The sequence below is a fragment of the Numenius arquata genome, chromosome 1, assembly GCF_964106895.1.
Source record: "Numenius arquata chromosome 1, bNumArq3.hap1.1, whole genome shotgun sequence".
Lineage (NCBI taxonomy): Eukaryota > Metazoa > Chordata > Aves > Charadriiformes > Scolopacidae > Numenius > Numenius arquata.
This window is the reverse complement of record NC_133576.1, coordinates 125,673,222-125,691,280: the sequence shown is the minus strand read 5'-3', so window position 1 is coordinate 125,691,280 and position 18,059 is coordinate 125,673,222. Positions and strand designations below refer to the sequence as shown.

General features: G+C 37.5%; 1 protein-coding gene across 1 annotated transcript in view; it reads left to right on the top strand.

The window, feature by feature from the left end:
* Nucleotides 1–10,794, top strand: part of DYNC2H1 (dynein cytoplasmic 2 heavy chain 1) — a 180,898-nt gene extending 170,104 nt beyond the window's left edge. The window contains exons 88-89 of the mRNA XM_074153785.1: nt 4,457–4,573; nt 10,636–10,794. Coding sequence (XP_074009886.1) covers nt 4,457–4,573; nt 10,636–10,794 — 276 coding nt within the window. The remainder of the gene's footprint in view (nt 1–4,456; nt 4,574–10,635) is intronic.
* Nucleotides 10,795–18,059: the final 7,265 nt, after the last annotated feature.

The following is an 18,059-nucleotide window of genomic DNA, read 5'->3' as shown; positions in this document are numbered from 1 at the left end:
ATGTGCAGCTAAAGCAGAGAGATTGCTAGCCTGGGAGAGGAGAAAGCAAGTGGCAAGGCACCATCTCTAGTCTGATAATGCAGGCAGACACAAGGCTGTGGGAGATAGTAGGGTTTCTGGGTTGGCTGCTGACACTATCTAAAATTATTAACCCAGAATGTGTGAGAATTAATATTCCTAAAATATTAATAGACTTTAAGGTCAGAAAAGATAACTGTAATCGTCCAATCTGACCTTTATACAATACAGCCTTTTGAAATTTGTTGAATTAATTCCTGTTGGAACTAGAGAATATATAATTTAGAAAATTATTCAAATTTGATATTTAAGTAAGAGTAATGGGTGCCTGCCTCATTTAATGAGAAGTAGATGGGAGACTAAAATCTAGAGATAAATAAACCAAGGGACTATAAGGGCAGTTTGGCTACCTGGGATAAACCTGGGGTATGATAAATCTGGGAACCTGCAAATCACGTGGTCCAAGGTTCCAAATTCAGCCCGGACTTCAAAGTCCGTAGCAACAAGCAAACACTGAGTGTCACATCTGTGACCACTGATTCTAGTAGGGCAGCTCTCAGCTGCAGATCCCAGAAGCTTGAACTTCTTCAAAACCATCCTACTGTCTTTGACAAATGTCAGAAGTCAATGTCAAATACCTGAATTCCATGTATGAATAATATTATCTAAGTATTTTCAGATGCTAAAAATATTACAATATTTTACAGTTGCTAGATTGAAGTAGCTCTTTGGAAACTAAAGATTAAAGGGTAATTAGAGGAAAGAGTGTTATAGTTCAGTTAGGTGCATTGAAGCTTATAATTCTTTGTTATGTGCAAATTTATGTGGTAGATTTTTGGTAATATTACTTAGGATACACTGTTAGCAATCACTGTCATGTAGGCAAAAAGGTTAACATGTATTCTCTATTGCTTTACAAGAATGAGTCTTACGTTCCAAGAGGACGCAAAAATAAAAAAATAATTTTGTTGAAGAGCAAATTCTCTGCCACAGAAATAATAGAAGCAGTTAGGTGACTGGTTATTTTTAGCAACAGGTAAGAATCCTGTCAAGTTTGCTTACTCTATTTGAATATTATCCTTTCCTCAGTAAGAGCAATATTCAGTGAATCTGTATGAGTAATTACTCACCAGTATCTTCATTGCTTCTTTGAATCCTTGATGTATAGAAAGGCTTTGGAACCCTTTGCCATGCTGAATAATTAGATTTGTTTCCATGAGTCCTTCCTTGTTCTCATGAAAAACTGAGGAGCAACTTTCACATTAGTAAAGCTAAATACCATGTGGACTGTAACTAAGGCATAAAAATGTCAGTGTTTCAGAAAAATCATCCTCTAAAATGTGTCCTGTTTGATAAGGATCCTCTGGATTGCACGTTAAGTTTGGTTCACACGAGCGATACGAATTTTAATTCTGGTAAAGTTAAGGTTGTATCTGCAGTTTCAAGAATTCAGGCTAACCTTATAGAATGGGGAGTTGTATTTTGGAAGGGGAGTCTGTATAAAATTACACCTTCTTTAATATCACGTTGTATTGTTTTAACAAAAGGTACTGAAAATATATGGCTATTGCAATATAATCACATTGATATGCAAATACATCTATTTGCTTTGTGCATTGATTGTGCTGTTATACAAAAGCAGGTAGTCATTCTTTTTGGCATTCCATTTTCTGTTATTATAGAAAAGAATGAAAGAAAACAAGAAGCATGATAAGAGACTTTTTGGGTAGTAAGCGCTATGAGCTTACGTAGAGATTAATATCAATAGTGAAAAATAAAAATTAATCACAATATTATAATATTCAAATACATAATACCAGCATTAATATCAAAACTATGCTCTTAGCAATTGATGGAAATATTATTATAAGGCATCCTGAGAGGTCTTTTTTTACAACATACCTCCATCCTGAAATATCAAGAAATTAATAATGGAGACCTGTGGAGGTAATGCAGTGAAAATATGACTTCCTGCATTATGCTGTAGTTTGTATCATTTAAGGGGAAATTATGGCAGTAAATACTAAGGAAAAATTAACTGCAGAGAATTTGGAATTTTGGAAACTAAAGAGATGCTTTAGACCATGGTATCAGCATAATTTCTCCAAATGTGTTCTAAAGAAACATAATCTGTAATGTGTAACAATAGCTTTTTTTGAAACTAAACTAGTACCAATAGTTGCAAAATGCCAAATACTTTGTAAGAATTAAAATTTTAAAAATTATGGTCAAGTCCAGCCATTACTCTGAGCTGAATTGAAAAAATACTATGCATGCTAATTATAAATACTGTGAAATCCAAGTCCTTCGTAGTAGTTGTAATTTCTGTATATCGTTTATCATAGAAATGAGAACATGGCTATGGGTGTACTCAGCAGATGGTATTGGAAAGTACATTTTTCCAGTGGTGGGGTTTTTTTCCCAGTGTCTTTTAATATTGAATCAAAGTCAAAAATTTGATATTCATCTTCAAAGGAGTTCCTGTGATTAGTTCAAGTTTTCCAGGAGATCAAATGGTTTTATTTTACATAACTACAATGTCAAAGAAACTGCCAATATCAAAAGAAGAAATGTGTGTGCAGTAAAAAGAGATTTTTCAATAGATGACCCACTTCTATAGAAGCTTCTTTTAGAGACATTCAGGATGGCCAGACCTTTGAACACCCTAACAATAAATTTTAAAAGCTCTTCATCAGACCAGTCTCCCCTCAATAACTTTGCTGAAGTCACATGTTTATCAAACTAAGCTCCGTAACAAAATTCCTGCAGAATGCAGGAAGGGCAGAAAGAAGGACATATGAGATGAATCTTTCTAATATTTGTGTGATAGGGAAAAATAATAGTCAGCTTTTCCCAAAATATCTCTGTGTGGAGAAATTTTGAGTTTGAGTAGAAATGGTACAAAACATCAAATGTTAACGTTGCACCTTAGAAGCAACAGACCTGAAAATCTTACAGAAGATTCAAAGGAAAGATCACAAGAAACTTGGCAGGAGAAAGGAGAGGAGTGTCACACTTTCATAACAAAGAAAAGACCTTAAGCTTCAACAAGAGGTTGAAGGAGAAAAACAATTTTTGCCATTCCAAATAGAAAGTCTGAAAAATTTAATTCATTTCACTGAGAAGTTGTTATAATAATTTGTAGAAATTAAAGCTAGAGAAAAAGTCATACTCCTGACCTTTCCATTTGGGGTTGTTTTGGTTCAGGTTATCCACAGTTTTGGAAACTTTAGCGTGAGTCCTATTCTGTACAGATCTTCATTTTAACATCATACTTTAACAACTTTTTAAAATCTCGTACACTTTATAAAATTTCTTCCAGGAGAAAATGCATTAGAAAATGATACTTTTCTCTGTTTGCTTATGTGGTTACTCATTCAGTTTCCGACAGCATGGCGTTTCCTGGTTCCAGCGCTGCTTTACGAACCCTTTATTTGGTGAAAGCCTACGTCAGTACTATGTATTTAATTCAGGGCTTTAGTATGATAGTGTAACAGACAGGTGATTTTCAGATAATAGGTTCTGTTAGACATGTGTTCCAGCTTAAGATTTTTCCTCTTAAAAAGCTGCATAAAGTTTATTACTGAGCTAAGTTTTATTATTGCTAAAATTGAAGTTAGCACTTCAGCAGGCCAATCTGACTGTTATTATTATTTGTGCTGGCAAACTATTATTATTATTTGTACTGGGAAAATAAAATGATCAGCGGGTATTGAAAATTTTATTTGGAAGAAATCCAGAATAGATATCATTGTCATTAATTAATGCAGGACTTCAGTGAAGAAAAAAAGATAATGTTTAGTTCAGAGGCTGAAAGTACTTACTAATTAAATGAAAGCATTTAAAACATGTTACATAAAAATCATTTCATAGTTACTTAGAGAAGCATATGGGATTCTTACTTAATTTTTCCAAACAATAGTTTATCTAAGAAATCTTGAGTTATGTTAAATAAAACTTTCTCTTATATTATTTCGATATATTTTGTTTGCCTCTGCAGACGCTGTATAATTGCGCATTCCATTTCTTGAAAGCTGTACTCAGGCTTCCAAGCAGGAAGTCCTGCTTATTTCAGTGATTGTTCTTCTCTTCTTTTTGACATTGTAATGATTACGTACTTGGCTGTTGCTATTATATTTCCATTAATCTAATGCCAGGCAACTGCAGTTTCATAAATGGTGACATTCACAGGTATTTTTCTCTAGCATTTCAAAGAATGTGAATCCAAATCAGAGGAAGTTCACACTGAACTGTGGTCCAGATCTTGCTGTTAAATCAGGTTTCCTATTCGTACACAGAACACTACACTAATTAGTTTCCTGTTATTTAAAAATTTGGTCACAGTAAAAGGCATCATCAGTTATTAAAGCACAGTGTAATCATTAGTGACATTTCAAGTCTGTAATATATGTTTGAATATTTTATATTTCCATGGCAGATCAGTGGCTTACAACTGGAAGGCTGCAGTTTTGATGGAAATCGACTTTCAGAAAATCTGCATGATTCTCCCAGTGTGTCATCTGTTCTCCCTTGTTACATGGCCTGGATTCCACAGGTACTGAATTATTAAAAGCCCTAAACTTTCAAGACCCATGATTTCCTTTTTTTCTGTGTAGTATCTTTTCAGTAGGATGTCGCTGACCTGTTTTCCCCCTCTTTTCAAAGTAAAAATCCCTGTCTTTAGTAGGAAAAGCAGTTACTTCTTTTATATAAACCAAGAACTTATTATAATTTTGTCAATATTTTTTAGCTTCTATTTTTTAGGTTAAGACAAGGGCTTTATTTAAGTCATATGTTTTTTGCCTTGTTTTTTAAAAAACATTAACCTATTTTCAAAAGTGTATTTAGTAAATGTATACATGAGTTTGGAAGTTCATTCCTCGAATATAATTTATTTGTGTTTTAAACATTAAATTAAAATGCAGCATCAATAAGAAGATAGAGAACATGATGTGATCTGTAAGCAAAGAAAGCCTTTCCCCTACTTACACTAATTTAAAAAAATGCCAACGTTTGCAGAAATATCTAAGATGAAAGTGGAGTAATCCAAACAGTAAAAATTGTTACTGCTCCTGTTCTCCAATTATAATAGCAATCTCTGATAAATAAAGCAAAAAGTTACATGGAACTTATTCAAGGATGTGTAGGAATTGCAAATTCATATACTTACAGTCTTATAACTAAAAGAAAGCTTATTGTATATTTAATCTCATCTAAATTTGGCTGTCCAGAAGGTAATAGCCTGGTATGACTTAGCTCCTTTTATCTCAGTGAAAGACAGGCATCTCAGGAAGTCCATCCCATCATAAGGTAACTGGGATAAATCTCTGTCTAGAATCACAGAATCACAGAATCTTCTAGGTTGGAAGGGACCTTCAAGATCATCTTGTCCAACCATCAACCTAACTGACAAAAATAAACACCCACAAAACAACAAAATGCAACACCATCACTAAACCATGTCTCCCAGCACCACGTCAACCTGTCTTTTGAACACTTCCAGGGATGGTGCCTCAACCACCTCCCTGGGCAGCCCATTCCAATGTCTGATAACCCTTTCAGTGAAAAAATTTTTCCTAATATCCAGCCTGAACCTCCCCTGGCGCAACTTGAGGCCGTTTCCTCTAGTCCTGTCGCCCGTGACTTGGGAGAAGAGACCGACCCCCACCTCTCTACACCCTCCTTTCAGGTAGTTGTAGAGAGCAACAAGGTCTCCCGTCAGCCTCCTTTTCTCCAGGCTGAATAACCCTAGTTCCCTCAGCCTCTCCTCATAAGACTTGTGCTCCAGAAGTGACTCTAGAGACAGCCTAGACCAGTAACTGTGGGAAGACAGGTGAGAAAAATCGCACATACAATTCTAAAAGATAATGTGTTAAGACAGTTACACCAAAAATCACGTGTAAACGTAGAAAGTGAGAAGTAGGGGTTGGTGTAGATTTTTTTTTCCACTTTATCACAATAAATAAAATTAGCAGTATATAAAAAATTAAAAATAATGTCACCTCTTATTCTACGGTGTAGACATTAACTCATCAAGCAAATGAATTTATTAACTGGGGGAGTTTGTTATTTGGCAATCTAAAGAACTCTGCAGAGTTCTCTCTTATCACTCTGAGAATGAATGATTTTCTGCACAATATGCTGTTAATTTCAGAGAGTTAGAAGAGGCTTAGCTATGGAGTAAAATTACTGAACAGAAAGTTGGTTCTGTTTTACCTAAAACAGGACAGAAGGCCAGGTTTGGTTAGAACAATGTTAAAGAAAAAGGTTCATTGGACCCAAGTTGAAACTTCAGTTAAAATTTGAGTTCATTAATTATCATAAATTAGGGCAATGATGAGATTTATGGTATATTGTGATAGATATTCTGCAAGAAGCTCCATTACTAGCACACTACCCTATCCCAACTTTTTTTTTTTTTTCTCATTGTTCTTTCTGGCACTGGAAGTACAACATTGTTATAGATTAAAGCATTAGAAGTATAATAGTCAAGATTTAGACTTTGAACCCACAAGCAAATGCTAGCCACCATCTGCATTACTGCTTTGATGGGAAAGAAAATACCAAAAATTAAAAAAAAACCACAAACAAACAAACAAAAAAACCACCAAAAAAAACCCAACCAAACAATAAAACACCACAAAAATTTGATCAGTGAAAGATTTTTCAGTTCTTTGGTATTTTACAAGGTTTATTTTGTTCAGAAAAATAAACAGATTTGTTATTTACTTGAAAGGTGGTGCATGAGATAAATACAGAATTGCCAGACATCCTAATATGTAGACTCAGTAGTGGGTGGGGGAGGATGGTAATATACATGATTTTTACACCAAATGTTTCTCTTATGCACACTGAAAATGAGGATTGTAAGTAACCCTCTCTTTGTTCTGAAAAACATTCGTCTTGTGTTAGAGATAAAACAAATTCTTAAGTGTTTTTCTGAGTAACAGTCTATATGCTTTAAACTTCAAAGTAAGATCCAGAAGTTATATGTGACATCAGCAAAGAGCCTCATCTATAAAACATAGAAGCGAGAGAGTTCAATAATCATTGAATTAAACTTCTTCCAATGTACTTCATAATTGAGATTAATAGCAACTGAAGTCTTTGTGTTGGAAAAAAATATAATTATTTTAAAACGCAGGCCAAAATTTGTTAACTTCCCAGATTTTAAATATGAAGTGTCTCTAAGGAGAGCATTTCTGAATTGCTCTGCCCTTAAGTTGTTTTGCTATGGGCTACACTGTAAAAATTGACCATAATCAAACACTGTGCTCAGAAACCAAGGCAGAATTGGGACATTATGCACTTCCCCTTATCTCATTACCCTCTCTGTAGGAGAAGAGTGCATGAAGTAGAACATATTATTTTAGGATTCTTAGGTTTTGAATTTGTTTTCTTTTCCCCATAAATATCTCTTATGAAATCTAGTAAGCAAAAATCTGTGTATTTATAATGCAGTGCTTTGAAGCCATTTTCATCCAAACTAAAATAAAATGAACCCTCTGAAAAAAAAAAAAAGTAGCCTACAGGATTTCTCTGAGAGAACCCTCTCAAAATGGAGTATTTTGAGCTACTAACATTATGTTTATTCTCATTAAACTGTGAAGGTCCTTTCCGGTTTTAATTCACTGTTAGATCCCAAGCTGTGAAGGGTGTCGCTAGGGGGCATGGAACTGCGTGTGAGCCAGTCTAGACAAAGAGAATTTTTGGACTGTGTGTAAGCCAAGAACATAGGATTTGTGGTTCAAAAGACTTTCACAGAATGGTTTTAACTCTCAAATAATCTGATTCCTAAAGCATCAGTGGGATTGACAAAGGTGCAAGAACAGCTATTTTGACCCAAAAAGGTGTAAAAAGAGGTCTTTGAAGGCAGACTGGCCAACTTTTGGCCTCCAATCTCCAGCAAAACTTTAATTCTCTGATTAACATTTTACTGTCAGACGGGCCAGTAATTTGTCTTCCTCAGTAGTGTTAGCCAAGGGGTACATGCTGTGAGAATAATCCTTCTGAGGACAGCTGAGTTCCTTTGACAAACTTCTGATTATTAAGTTATTCTGTGCAACTCTTACAGTGCATAAACCTTCTGTAAGGATTTAAACACTGATGTTCAAAAGATGTGGGAAGTTGATTTTCAAAAGGAACAACAAAATACTTCAGAAATGGCTTACACTTCACATGCAAGGCAAAGTGCTTGAAACAGTTATTGTTTCCATGTTTCCTTTTTCCTGTTTTTAGTTATTTTCTCATACTGGAGCTTCACTAACTCGTATTTGATGTGATTTGCCTTAAAAAGACCCTCATTTCTGTTTCAAATTCCTTTCTGACAAGTGTGCTGCTTTGTTAGTGGATTCTTGAAAATCTTCTGACTTTTTCCTGTTGACAGGAAGGGATATTTTGAGTGTGGCGGAAAAATGCTTAATATATATCAATTGAATTAAACTGAATTATTTACACTAAATAAATACATTGTGGGTTGAAACAGAAATTACATGCTGTAGGAAGTCTAGACTTAGTGTTTGAGCTCAGCTCTATAGTCATGCATAGGGACAATCACAGAATCATAGAATAGTTTGACTTGGAAGGGACCTTTAAAGTCCAAACCCCTCCCTGCAATGAGCAGGGACATCTTCAACTAGATCAGGTTGCTCAGGGCCCCATCCAACATGGCCTTGAATGTTTCCAGGGATGGGGCATCTACCACCTCTCTGGGCAAGCTGGGCCAGTTTTTCACCACCCTCAGTGTAAAAAATTCCCTCCTTATATCTAATCTAAATCTACCCTCTTATAGTTTAAAGCCATTACCCCTTGTCCTGTCACAACAGCTCCTGCTAAAAAGTTTGTCCCCACCTTTCTTAGAAGCCCCCTTTAAGTACTGGAAGGCTGTTATAAGGTCTCCTTGGAGCCTTCTCTTCTCCAGGCTGAACAACCCCAACTCTCTCAACCTGTCTTCATAGGAGAGGTGCTCCAGTCCCCGGATCATTTTTGTGTCCCTCCTCTGGACCCACTCCAACAGGTCCATGTCTTTCCTGTGCTGAGGGCTCCAGAGCTGGACACAGTACTTCAAGTGGGGTCTCACCAGAGCAGAGTAGATGGGCAGAATCACCTCCCTCGAGCTGCTGCCCATGCTTCTTTTGATGCAGCCCGGGATGCGGTTGGCTTTCTGGGCTGTGAGCTCACATTGATGGCTCATGTGCAAACGCCCTGTGCAAAGCCCTAGGAGGAAACCGCATCCAAGGTGCACTTTGTAGTACAGAAAGCAGAGGGTAGAGTTACTGTTCTCAGAGCAGAGCATTGCTTGCTCAATCAGGATACAGACTGAGAGGTCACGCCATGGCTCCAGACAAGGCCCTTCTGTACGTAATGGTCACAATATAATCGTTATCTTTGTAGTAGTAGTACTGCTAATGCTGTGCAGTAGGAAACAACATGTAGAGGAGAATACAAATTATAAATTAATTCAGCTGGAAGTTCAAAGCACTCAGTTCAAATCTGAATACTTAAATTTAATTTGATAATTTCCTATTTAGGCACTTAATGGAAATGGCCTGTTTTCCAGAAGTGCTGAAGAACCCCAACTGTGACTGTGACCAGTATTAGTATGAAAGACATTTAAAAAAAAATATCAAAAAATCATCAAAACTGCTTTTATTTTTTTACTAGTAATGTAACTTTTTATATATGCTTGCATGTCTTGAAGTGCTAGAAGTAAATGGAAAGGACTAGGAAATTTAGGCTGTTTGTTTGAAGTCCTGGTCTAACTAAATTGTGGTTAATACTTCTGGGTTCCTTGTAATATCCTGCATTAAGTGGAGGCCCTGAGAGGCTCTAATGTGAGATATCGTACCTCTCTCTGTCCCAGAGAACAATTTTTATATTTGGATTCACGGATGTTAGAAATCATTGTTTAAATCCGTAAAGTAGCCTGGAAAGTGTGGGGTAAGATTTATTTTTTTTTTGGGGTGCAGTTCCAAAGTGTCCCACTGGTGAGTATCTCAGACACAGACCGCAGCTGAGGAGCAGCCGGGCTGTGTGGTGGGATGGAGAAGGGGAGGCAGCGGGGCTGGCCCAGAGCACTGGCTGCCCCCAAACACCAGCCTGCCCGGGTTAGCAGCTCCCTGCAGCACAGCCCTGGTGCTCCCGAGGGACCTTCTCCCCTCTGGGAACTGTTCAGCACTCCCCTTGCCCCTGGTTTGCAGAAGCTTTTGATGTATAATTTTTGAGTTTTTTAGCTGAGTGAAGATTTTATGTGTAGTTTGTAGGAACACCCCTCGTACATACATTCTTGTGTTTTCAGTTTAACGAACTGGAGAGAAAAAGTAGAGGCTTAGTTATGGAGTAGTCTAGTGAATTTTCTGAAGTCTCTGCTTTGTTAGTAATCCTTCTCCTTTGTAGCCTGGACCAAGAGTTGCTCATCCAAGGCTGCAGTGTCTAAACTGTATCTTAGGATCCAGCTTTAGAATCATAGAATTGTCTGGGTTGGAAGGGACCTTTCAGATCATCGAGTCCAACCATCAACCTAACACTGACAGAAGCCATACCATATCATTGGAAATTCTTCCTTTCTCATGTTTTGTTGTCTGTTTAAGTGATAACTAAGTGTTTATTTGTTGACAGGATGCATATGGTCCATATTCTCCAGAGGACTGCATATCTTTACCAGTCTACACTAGCGTGGAGAGAGAGCGTGTGGTGACAAATATTGATGTACCTTGTGGAGGAAACCAAGACCAGTGGATTCAATGTGGCGCTGCTTTATTTTTAAAAAATCAGTAATCTGAAACTGCATTAAATTTCCTCTTGAAGTTAGGAATCATTTAAACATCTCAGTTGTTTCTTATTAAAAGAAAACTTAAGATTCATTGCTTACACATTTTTAAAGCAATGGTTTCTAAATTCCCCTGTTTATTTTTTTAAGATATATAAAATTATTTCTACTTGGATAGAACTTTATTGTATCTTTGTGGGATATTGTAAAAGTTAACATGGCACTATTCAGCAAACTGTTAATTTGGGTTGTTTCTCTAGATTGTAATGTGCTGTATTTCTTTCTCAGACTTGCTGTAGTTTCTTATATTTTGCCCATAAATATTGAATTTAAATTCAAAGTCAGCATTTTTTCTTTAATAATTTTTTTTTGTTATCCTTTTTTGAGCTGTTATTCTTAAGGCTCCATTATTTAATAAAATAAAATGAAAAAACTTGCCTTTTGTAATTGGAATTGATTGTTTTACTGGAATATAAAAAGCAGGATAAATGTTTCACTGTTTTAATGATGTTTTACTTGTAATCATATTTCTGTGTATCGGTAGTAAATAATAGCAGCTTCACAAACTCCATGTGGAGTTACAGATTCAATTAGAATACCATGATGGTTGTTATCTAGAAGTTACTAAAAAAAAGCATTTTATAAAACAGTACTAAATTCCAGTAAGAATGTGCACATAAATGCCCGAGATCAGCAAGCAATTCCTTAGGCAAAAAGAGGTTTTCACCCAGTTGTTAGGTGATTAGCAGAGGGATATGGTTTTGGTCTGTGATGTGGGAGACCCTTGGAGTCTTGTCCTCAGCACGCGATACTCAAGTTTGATTTCACTGATTCATGATGTATCATGTTGGGATGCTGCCGTAGCTTTGGTGTGCCATTAGACAAAATCCCTGAAGAAGCAGGAAACCCCAAATCCAGCAGGAAGCAGCATTAGTGAAGAATGATGAAGTCTCAACATAAGAATTGAAAGCGTCTAATTTTTAACTGCCATTACAGAGTCACATCATGAAGATATTTTTAAAAGCCAAAAGTGTAAAAACATTTTCTTGGTTTGCTTAGGAAAAAAAAAAAAGATGCCTTGGCTCTAATATCTCTGATAGCTTTTATATTTATTTTAAAGTAGTATTTAAATTAAGGCTATATTTACTTGCTTGATATTTTTCATTGGTGTTTTGAGGGAGGGAGGAGGAAAGCAGAGAAAAGATTGGCCACATATCCAGGTTCGCTTCCTAAAGAAAGTTTTTTTCTCTGGGCTACTCTATAGTTCATCCCTTAAACTTGGTCTTTTGTCTTCCATTTGGAAAGTTTCCCATTTTATTTCTTTTAATAAAAAAAGATGTCCTAAAATAATTTGATACAAGTTCACATACATTTTCAAATTTGAGTCCTATCTAAAAGCATAATAGATTTACTTGGTACTCTTCAGATAGTTGTCTCATCTTCCTTTGCACATTTGACTCTCATTCACTGAAGGAACAAAATGTAGCAACTCTGGAAAATAGTTGTCCATGAAGAAAAATTTGTAAGAAAATTACAGTTTCCAAAAGAACAGAAAGCACCGGTATAGATGCGCGTACAAGCTCTGTGAGGATTTAGAGCATGAATTGTCCAGGAGAAGTGTTGTGTTGTACTGGGCTTTCTTGGTAAAACATCAGTGCGAGAGGAAACAAGTTTTACTGAGGACAGCTGTGCTTTCAGTTCCCTTCGGCACATGTAAAGATCATGTTGCAGCCTTCCCTTTTGGATCCAATGTGTTTCCATAGAGATTTCCATAGAGACTCCAACATTGTGGAGATTTTCATGGTTTGGGTTGGTCTGTTTTGTTTGGTTTTTTCTCACCTAATCGTAGGCTTCAAAGATGCCTTCCATCCCGCCAAGTGTAAATATGTATATAATTTAGAACCTCTGGTTTCAGGTCTCTTCTTCTTATATATTTATTCAGGAAGTCTTTAATAATTCTCTTAATATACAGATATTGACTCTATCACAAAAAAAAATATAAAAGAGGCTCCTGCAGACCTACCACACTATCTTTATTTCTGTTTCAGGGTCAGGAACTGATTCGGTTTCTTGCTGACAACTTGTCTGTATCCTGACCCCTCAGAACTGGCCTGTGTCTGCTGTGGAGGTGCGTTACCTCTTGTGTCTGTTGTCTCCTACTGCCTCAGATTTAGAGTTTTGTTTTCAGGATGCAGAATCACAGAATCTTCTTGGTTGGAGGGGACCTTTGAGATCATTGAGTCCAACCAAAAAAAAAAAAACAAAAACCCCAAACAAAAAAAGCAAAACAAAACAAAAACAAAACAAACAAAACACAACACCAAAACCAAACCAAAACAAATACCCACAACCACACACCACACCCACCCACCAACAGACACAACCCAATAATCTCAGGCACTAGAGCATGCCCTGAAGTGCCACGTCTACACGTTTCTTAAATACCTCCAGGGATGGCGACTCCACCACCTCCCTGGGCAGGCTGTTCCAGTGCCTGACCACTCTCTCAGTAAAGTAATTCTTCCTAATATCTAATCTAAACCTCCCCTGCCGCAACTTCAGACCATTTCCTCTGGTCCTGCCATTATTCACTTGGGAGAAGAGGCCAACACCCAATTCAAATACACGCATTCGTACATCTCTGTCAGAGAGCCTTCTTTCTGTGAGCAGAAAGCACTGTTAGCCAGCTTGATTAAATCTTTTTGGTTAGTTCACCTCTTGCTTTAGAGCCATTCTGCATTACTCAAACTGTCTGCTTGCTTCTGCTCTTTCTCAATCTTCCCATGAGTGATATGAAAAAAACACTCTTAATGTCTAGCTATAACTAGAGCATTGAATTACATTTTTATTTCAGCAGAAGTCCCTTGGGAGCTTATCTAGAGTTATTTACGTTACAAATGTAAAAGGCGCTCTCCTTCCTAGGTGCCTTTCATGTGTTTATTTTTTTTAGCGCAGGGCAAAAAACTAATTTAACTAAATCTCAAGCTAGTCTGTCATCTTGAAATCCAGTAGATTTTTAATGATGTAATATTATCACAAAAACTTCAGAGCTGTATATTATGTTCACAGTGCATTAAGCAGTAGGTTTGATACTTCTTTTGACTTAGTGATTCACTAATCTTTCGTTCTCATGACTCTAGTTGTAACTCTGATGTTTTGGAGGGCTCCCAGGAAAAAGAGATTACTTATCTTGTGTTCTTTGATATTTATTGTCTCTATGCATCGTATGATGTGCTTGCTTTCTACACAACATTGTAACCTAAATGAAAGATACTATAGGTAAGTACTACTGTATGTCATAGGAATGATATTTTTGGTAGTAAAAGACAGAACTGTAGAGTGTTTATAACCACCAAAGTCCAGCTGTGTCATGAGCATAGACCAGTCAGAAGGATGAATCAGGAAACATAAGCAATAGTAACATCAGAAATGCCATAATGGTCTGACTAGTGTTTCAGCAAATCTGTTCTGGTCTTCAGTTTGAAGGGCACAGGAACTTGTAAGGCTAAAATATAGAAAGAAATCTCAAAACACTGATTACTACTCTGTAAACACCCTCTTCTGAAGACTTGAGAAAAAGGCATATCCTGATTAAGTGCAAATTGTTATCAATAGAAATCAAAGTGACAAAATGTGAAGTAAAAAAAACCTTCAAAGAATAACAAACCTTTGAAATAATGAAGATTGTGCAGTAATACCTGAGTGTTTAAAATACACATAAATCTGTTTGTTTAACAAATGGATGTATGTCATATTTAAAAGAAAACAGTTTATTCCTTTTACACTTTATAGCAATCAAGTACTTGTCAAGTATTGGCACTGTCATGTTGGAAGCCATGCAGTTTCGTGCATTTAGCAAGTTCACAGCAAATCTACTGTCACAGAGTGTGCTGCATTCCCAAACAGAAGATTGGGAGTCAATCACATTGTAGTCTTTTTTTGTTATTATTTGAGATAAACTACCTTTCAGAAACAAGAAGCACATTTTAGCTATTCCTGGCTGCTCTGTTGTTTACAAAAGAAGACAAATACTTACTCTCCCTCATTCTTTTCATAGCTTGTAAGTCTTAACATTGGCTCCTGAATTCCCAGTTAAAATGTTCCAGAACTCATGAGTGGCTTGCCTGGCTAAAGGCATGCATGCTAATTTTATCGAGTGAGTGACCTATAATTATGATAGAATACCTCAAATTGTAGTGTTAAGGAGAAATTGTAGATTTAAGATTTTTCCTAGAACATTTTTAGAATTTCACTAAAATCCAAATGCTGCTGTGGACGTTATGCCAAGTACAAATAGAACTGGTTGTGCAAATTAATCTCCCCCCTCCCCCCCCCCCTTCCATTTCTTTATTTCAGCTTTCAGAGAACAGTACTCAGAAGATCAGTATCTCCCCAAACAGCTGTGTAATTGTTTGAGCTGAAGGGGAAAAGAACCCTCAACTCTGTGCTCATATGAATCGTTCTACAGCCTCTTAAACTGATAGACTGTCTTTCATTGACAAAAATGAATTTAAATAAATTATACTTAATACTGCTTACTCTACCAAAAATCTATAGGCTTGACTAGGGCTAGAGATTCTTATATGAAGTTTCACCTACACATTTTTAATCCTTTTAATTTTTACTTTTTTAATCTTTTGAAAACAAAATGTGTGAATAAAAAACTAGATGTAGAAGAGTCTGAAGACAAATAAAGAGTGGGTGACATCTGAGAAAATAAGCTCACGCTCTGTGAGTCCTGCTGCATTCTCCTCTGAAGGTGTACAGCTTCGTGAGTGTGCTTGAGTTCTTCATAGATTAGAAGCTTCCTTGGAAGCTCTGCTGCTTGAGAGGCCGCCCTCCTCCACCTCCTGTGTGTGAGGCTGCATCACTCAGCTCCTTTCCCTGCATCTCCTCTTCATTTCAGCCACTGAAGCTGCTTATAGCAGAGCTCACTAAATTGATGTGTTTCAAGAAATGCCTCTCCTTAAGGTCTAGTTTTCTTTTTTCTAGTTCTCATGACCTTTATGTTAGATACCTAGAAAGCAACAGTTCAGGGTTTTTTCACTTTTGGTACATTTGGGACAAACAGAAAGACTTTTCACTAATGTGTTTTAGAAAATCAAAGAATAAAGTTGGTGTTACTTATTTGAAGAGCTTCACAACAATAATTACTGATAATATGGACTGCAGTTTCCCTGAGGAATAGTTCTTAAGGGTATTTGTGGAAATTGGGGTGTTTTTTTCCTTTTTTAAAAAAATTAAATTCATTTCATTTATTTGAACACTTAATAACACAAAAAGAATCATGCTGGAGTACTATGTCCAGTTCTGAAGTCTTCAACACAGGAAGGACATGGGCCTGTGGGAACAGGTCCAGAGGAGGCCACGGAGATGATCAGAGGGCTAGAGCACCTGTTTTATGAGGACAGGCTGAGAGAGTTGGGATTGTTCAGCCTGGAGAAGAGAAGACTCCAGTGAGACCTTATAGTGGCCTTCCAGTACCTAAAGGGGGCCGACAGGAGAGATGGGGAGGAACTCTTTATCAGGGAGCAGAGCAATAGGACGAGGGGTAATGGTTTTAAACTGAAAGAGGGGAGATTTAGATTAGATATTAGGAAGAAATTCTTTAGTGTGAGGGTGGTGAGACACTGGAACAAGTTACCCAGAGAAGCTATGGATGCCCCATCCCTGGAGGTGTCAAGGCCAGGCTGGATGGGGCTTTGAGCAACCTGGTCTAGAGGGAGGTGTCCCTGCCCATGGCAGAGGGGTTTGAATTCAATGATCTTTAAGGTCCCTTCCAACCTGAACCCGATTCTATGATAGAATGTCCAGAAAGCTTTGTAGAGCCTGATTCTAGAATGACGTTGTAAGTATGAGAGAATAGTCAGTGGAAGAATTTGGGTATTCACGCTGTGTGACAATATATTGTTATTCTACTTTTTTTGTTATTTTTTATTACTGTGTGCTTGTTCAACACATAAATTGAGAGCACATATAATGTAAATATATACTGTTCAGTGTTCATTCTAGCTTGACGATCCTGTACCTAAACAGCAATAACCAGATGCCCAAGATTAATGTCAGATACATGTACTCTAACTGGGAGTGGTTTCTAAAGAAGAGTGTGTCAGAATTACTGCTGGCTTTGCATCTCAGGAGAAAGCATGCTCCCCGGCTTGTCTTCTAAAGAAGTCTCCGAGATATTCTTCATTGCTTCCCCCACTGTTAGATTCACTTATCAACACGATAAGCAGCAAACAAGAATCTTCTTACAGGTCATCTTTGGGAGAAGTAACTGGAAATCATGGTTATAAAGTGTACCAGAGAGGCAATTTCATCGTCAGAGCTGTCTAACTCCTCCCAGTCCCTGACAAGGTGAGTTCTTCTCATGCTATCCAACACGGTACTATTTCCAAGCATGAGAAGGTGTTTCATACACTTTTATCTCTCTACTGAGATTGCTAAGAAATGTCAATGGTTAAGAGCGTTTTTGCGACGAGGATGGTCATATCAACGTGTGCCACTAGATGGTGATGTGGACTAGACCCTCGTGAGAGACGGGCAGAGAAAAGTTACAGGGTTTTGGAAGGTAAAGACAATTTATAGCATATGTAACATTGCGTCAACAGTCTGTTCTGAAGGAAATTTTCTCATCAGCAGTGCTGAATAAGCAGATATGTCTTTAAAAATGCTTATACTTAGTTGTGATGTAGTTCTTTTCAGAAATAAGCGATTCACCAAGTGAAATTTTCAATACTTAGAGGTGCCTTGGTTGTGGAAGTAGATAAAGCACTGACTGACCACTCCTGCCTGTTTGCAGCTACTTCTGTACACCTTCATTATCTGCATGGGAGAAAAGAACAGTGAGGAGAAGGATGCCGTTGCAGCATGGAAGGCTGACAGCTTCCTGGGCTGCATCAGGCAGAGCGTGGCAGGCAGATCGAAGGAGCTCATCCTTCCCTGCTCAGTATTGGTGAGGCACATCTAGAGTTCTGGGTCCAGTGCTGGTCTGCCCAGTACAAGAGAGACATGGACATACTGGAGCGAATCTAGAGAAGGCCAAGCCATGAAGGTGATTCAGGGACTGGAGCGTATAACAAGGAATAACCCTTTGGGCAGTTGGGGTCAGCTGTTCCAGCTGTGTCTCCTCCCAGCTTTTTGTGGACTCCCAGCCTCCTTGCTGGTGGGCGGTGTGAGGGGCAGAAACAGCCACAGACTCACAGAATGATATGGGGTTAGAAGGGACCTCTGGAGATCATCTAGTCCAACCCCTCTGCCAAAGCAGGTCCAC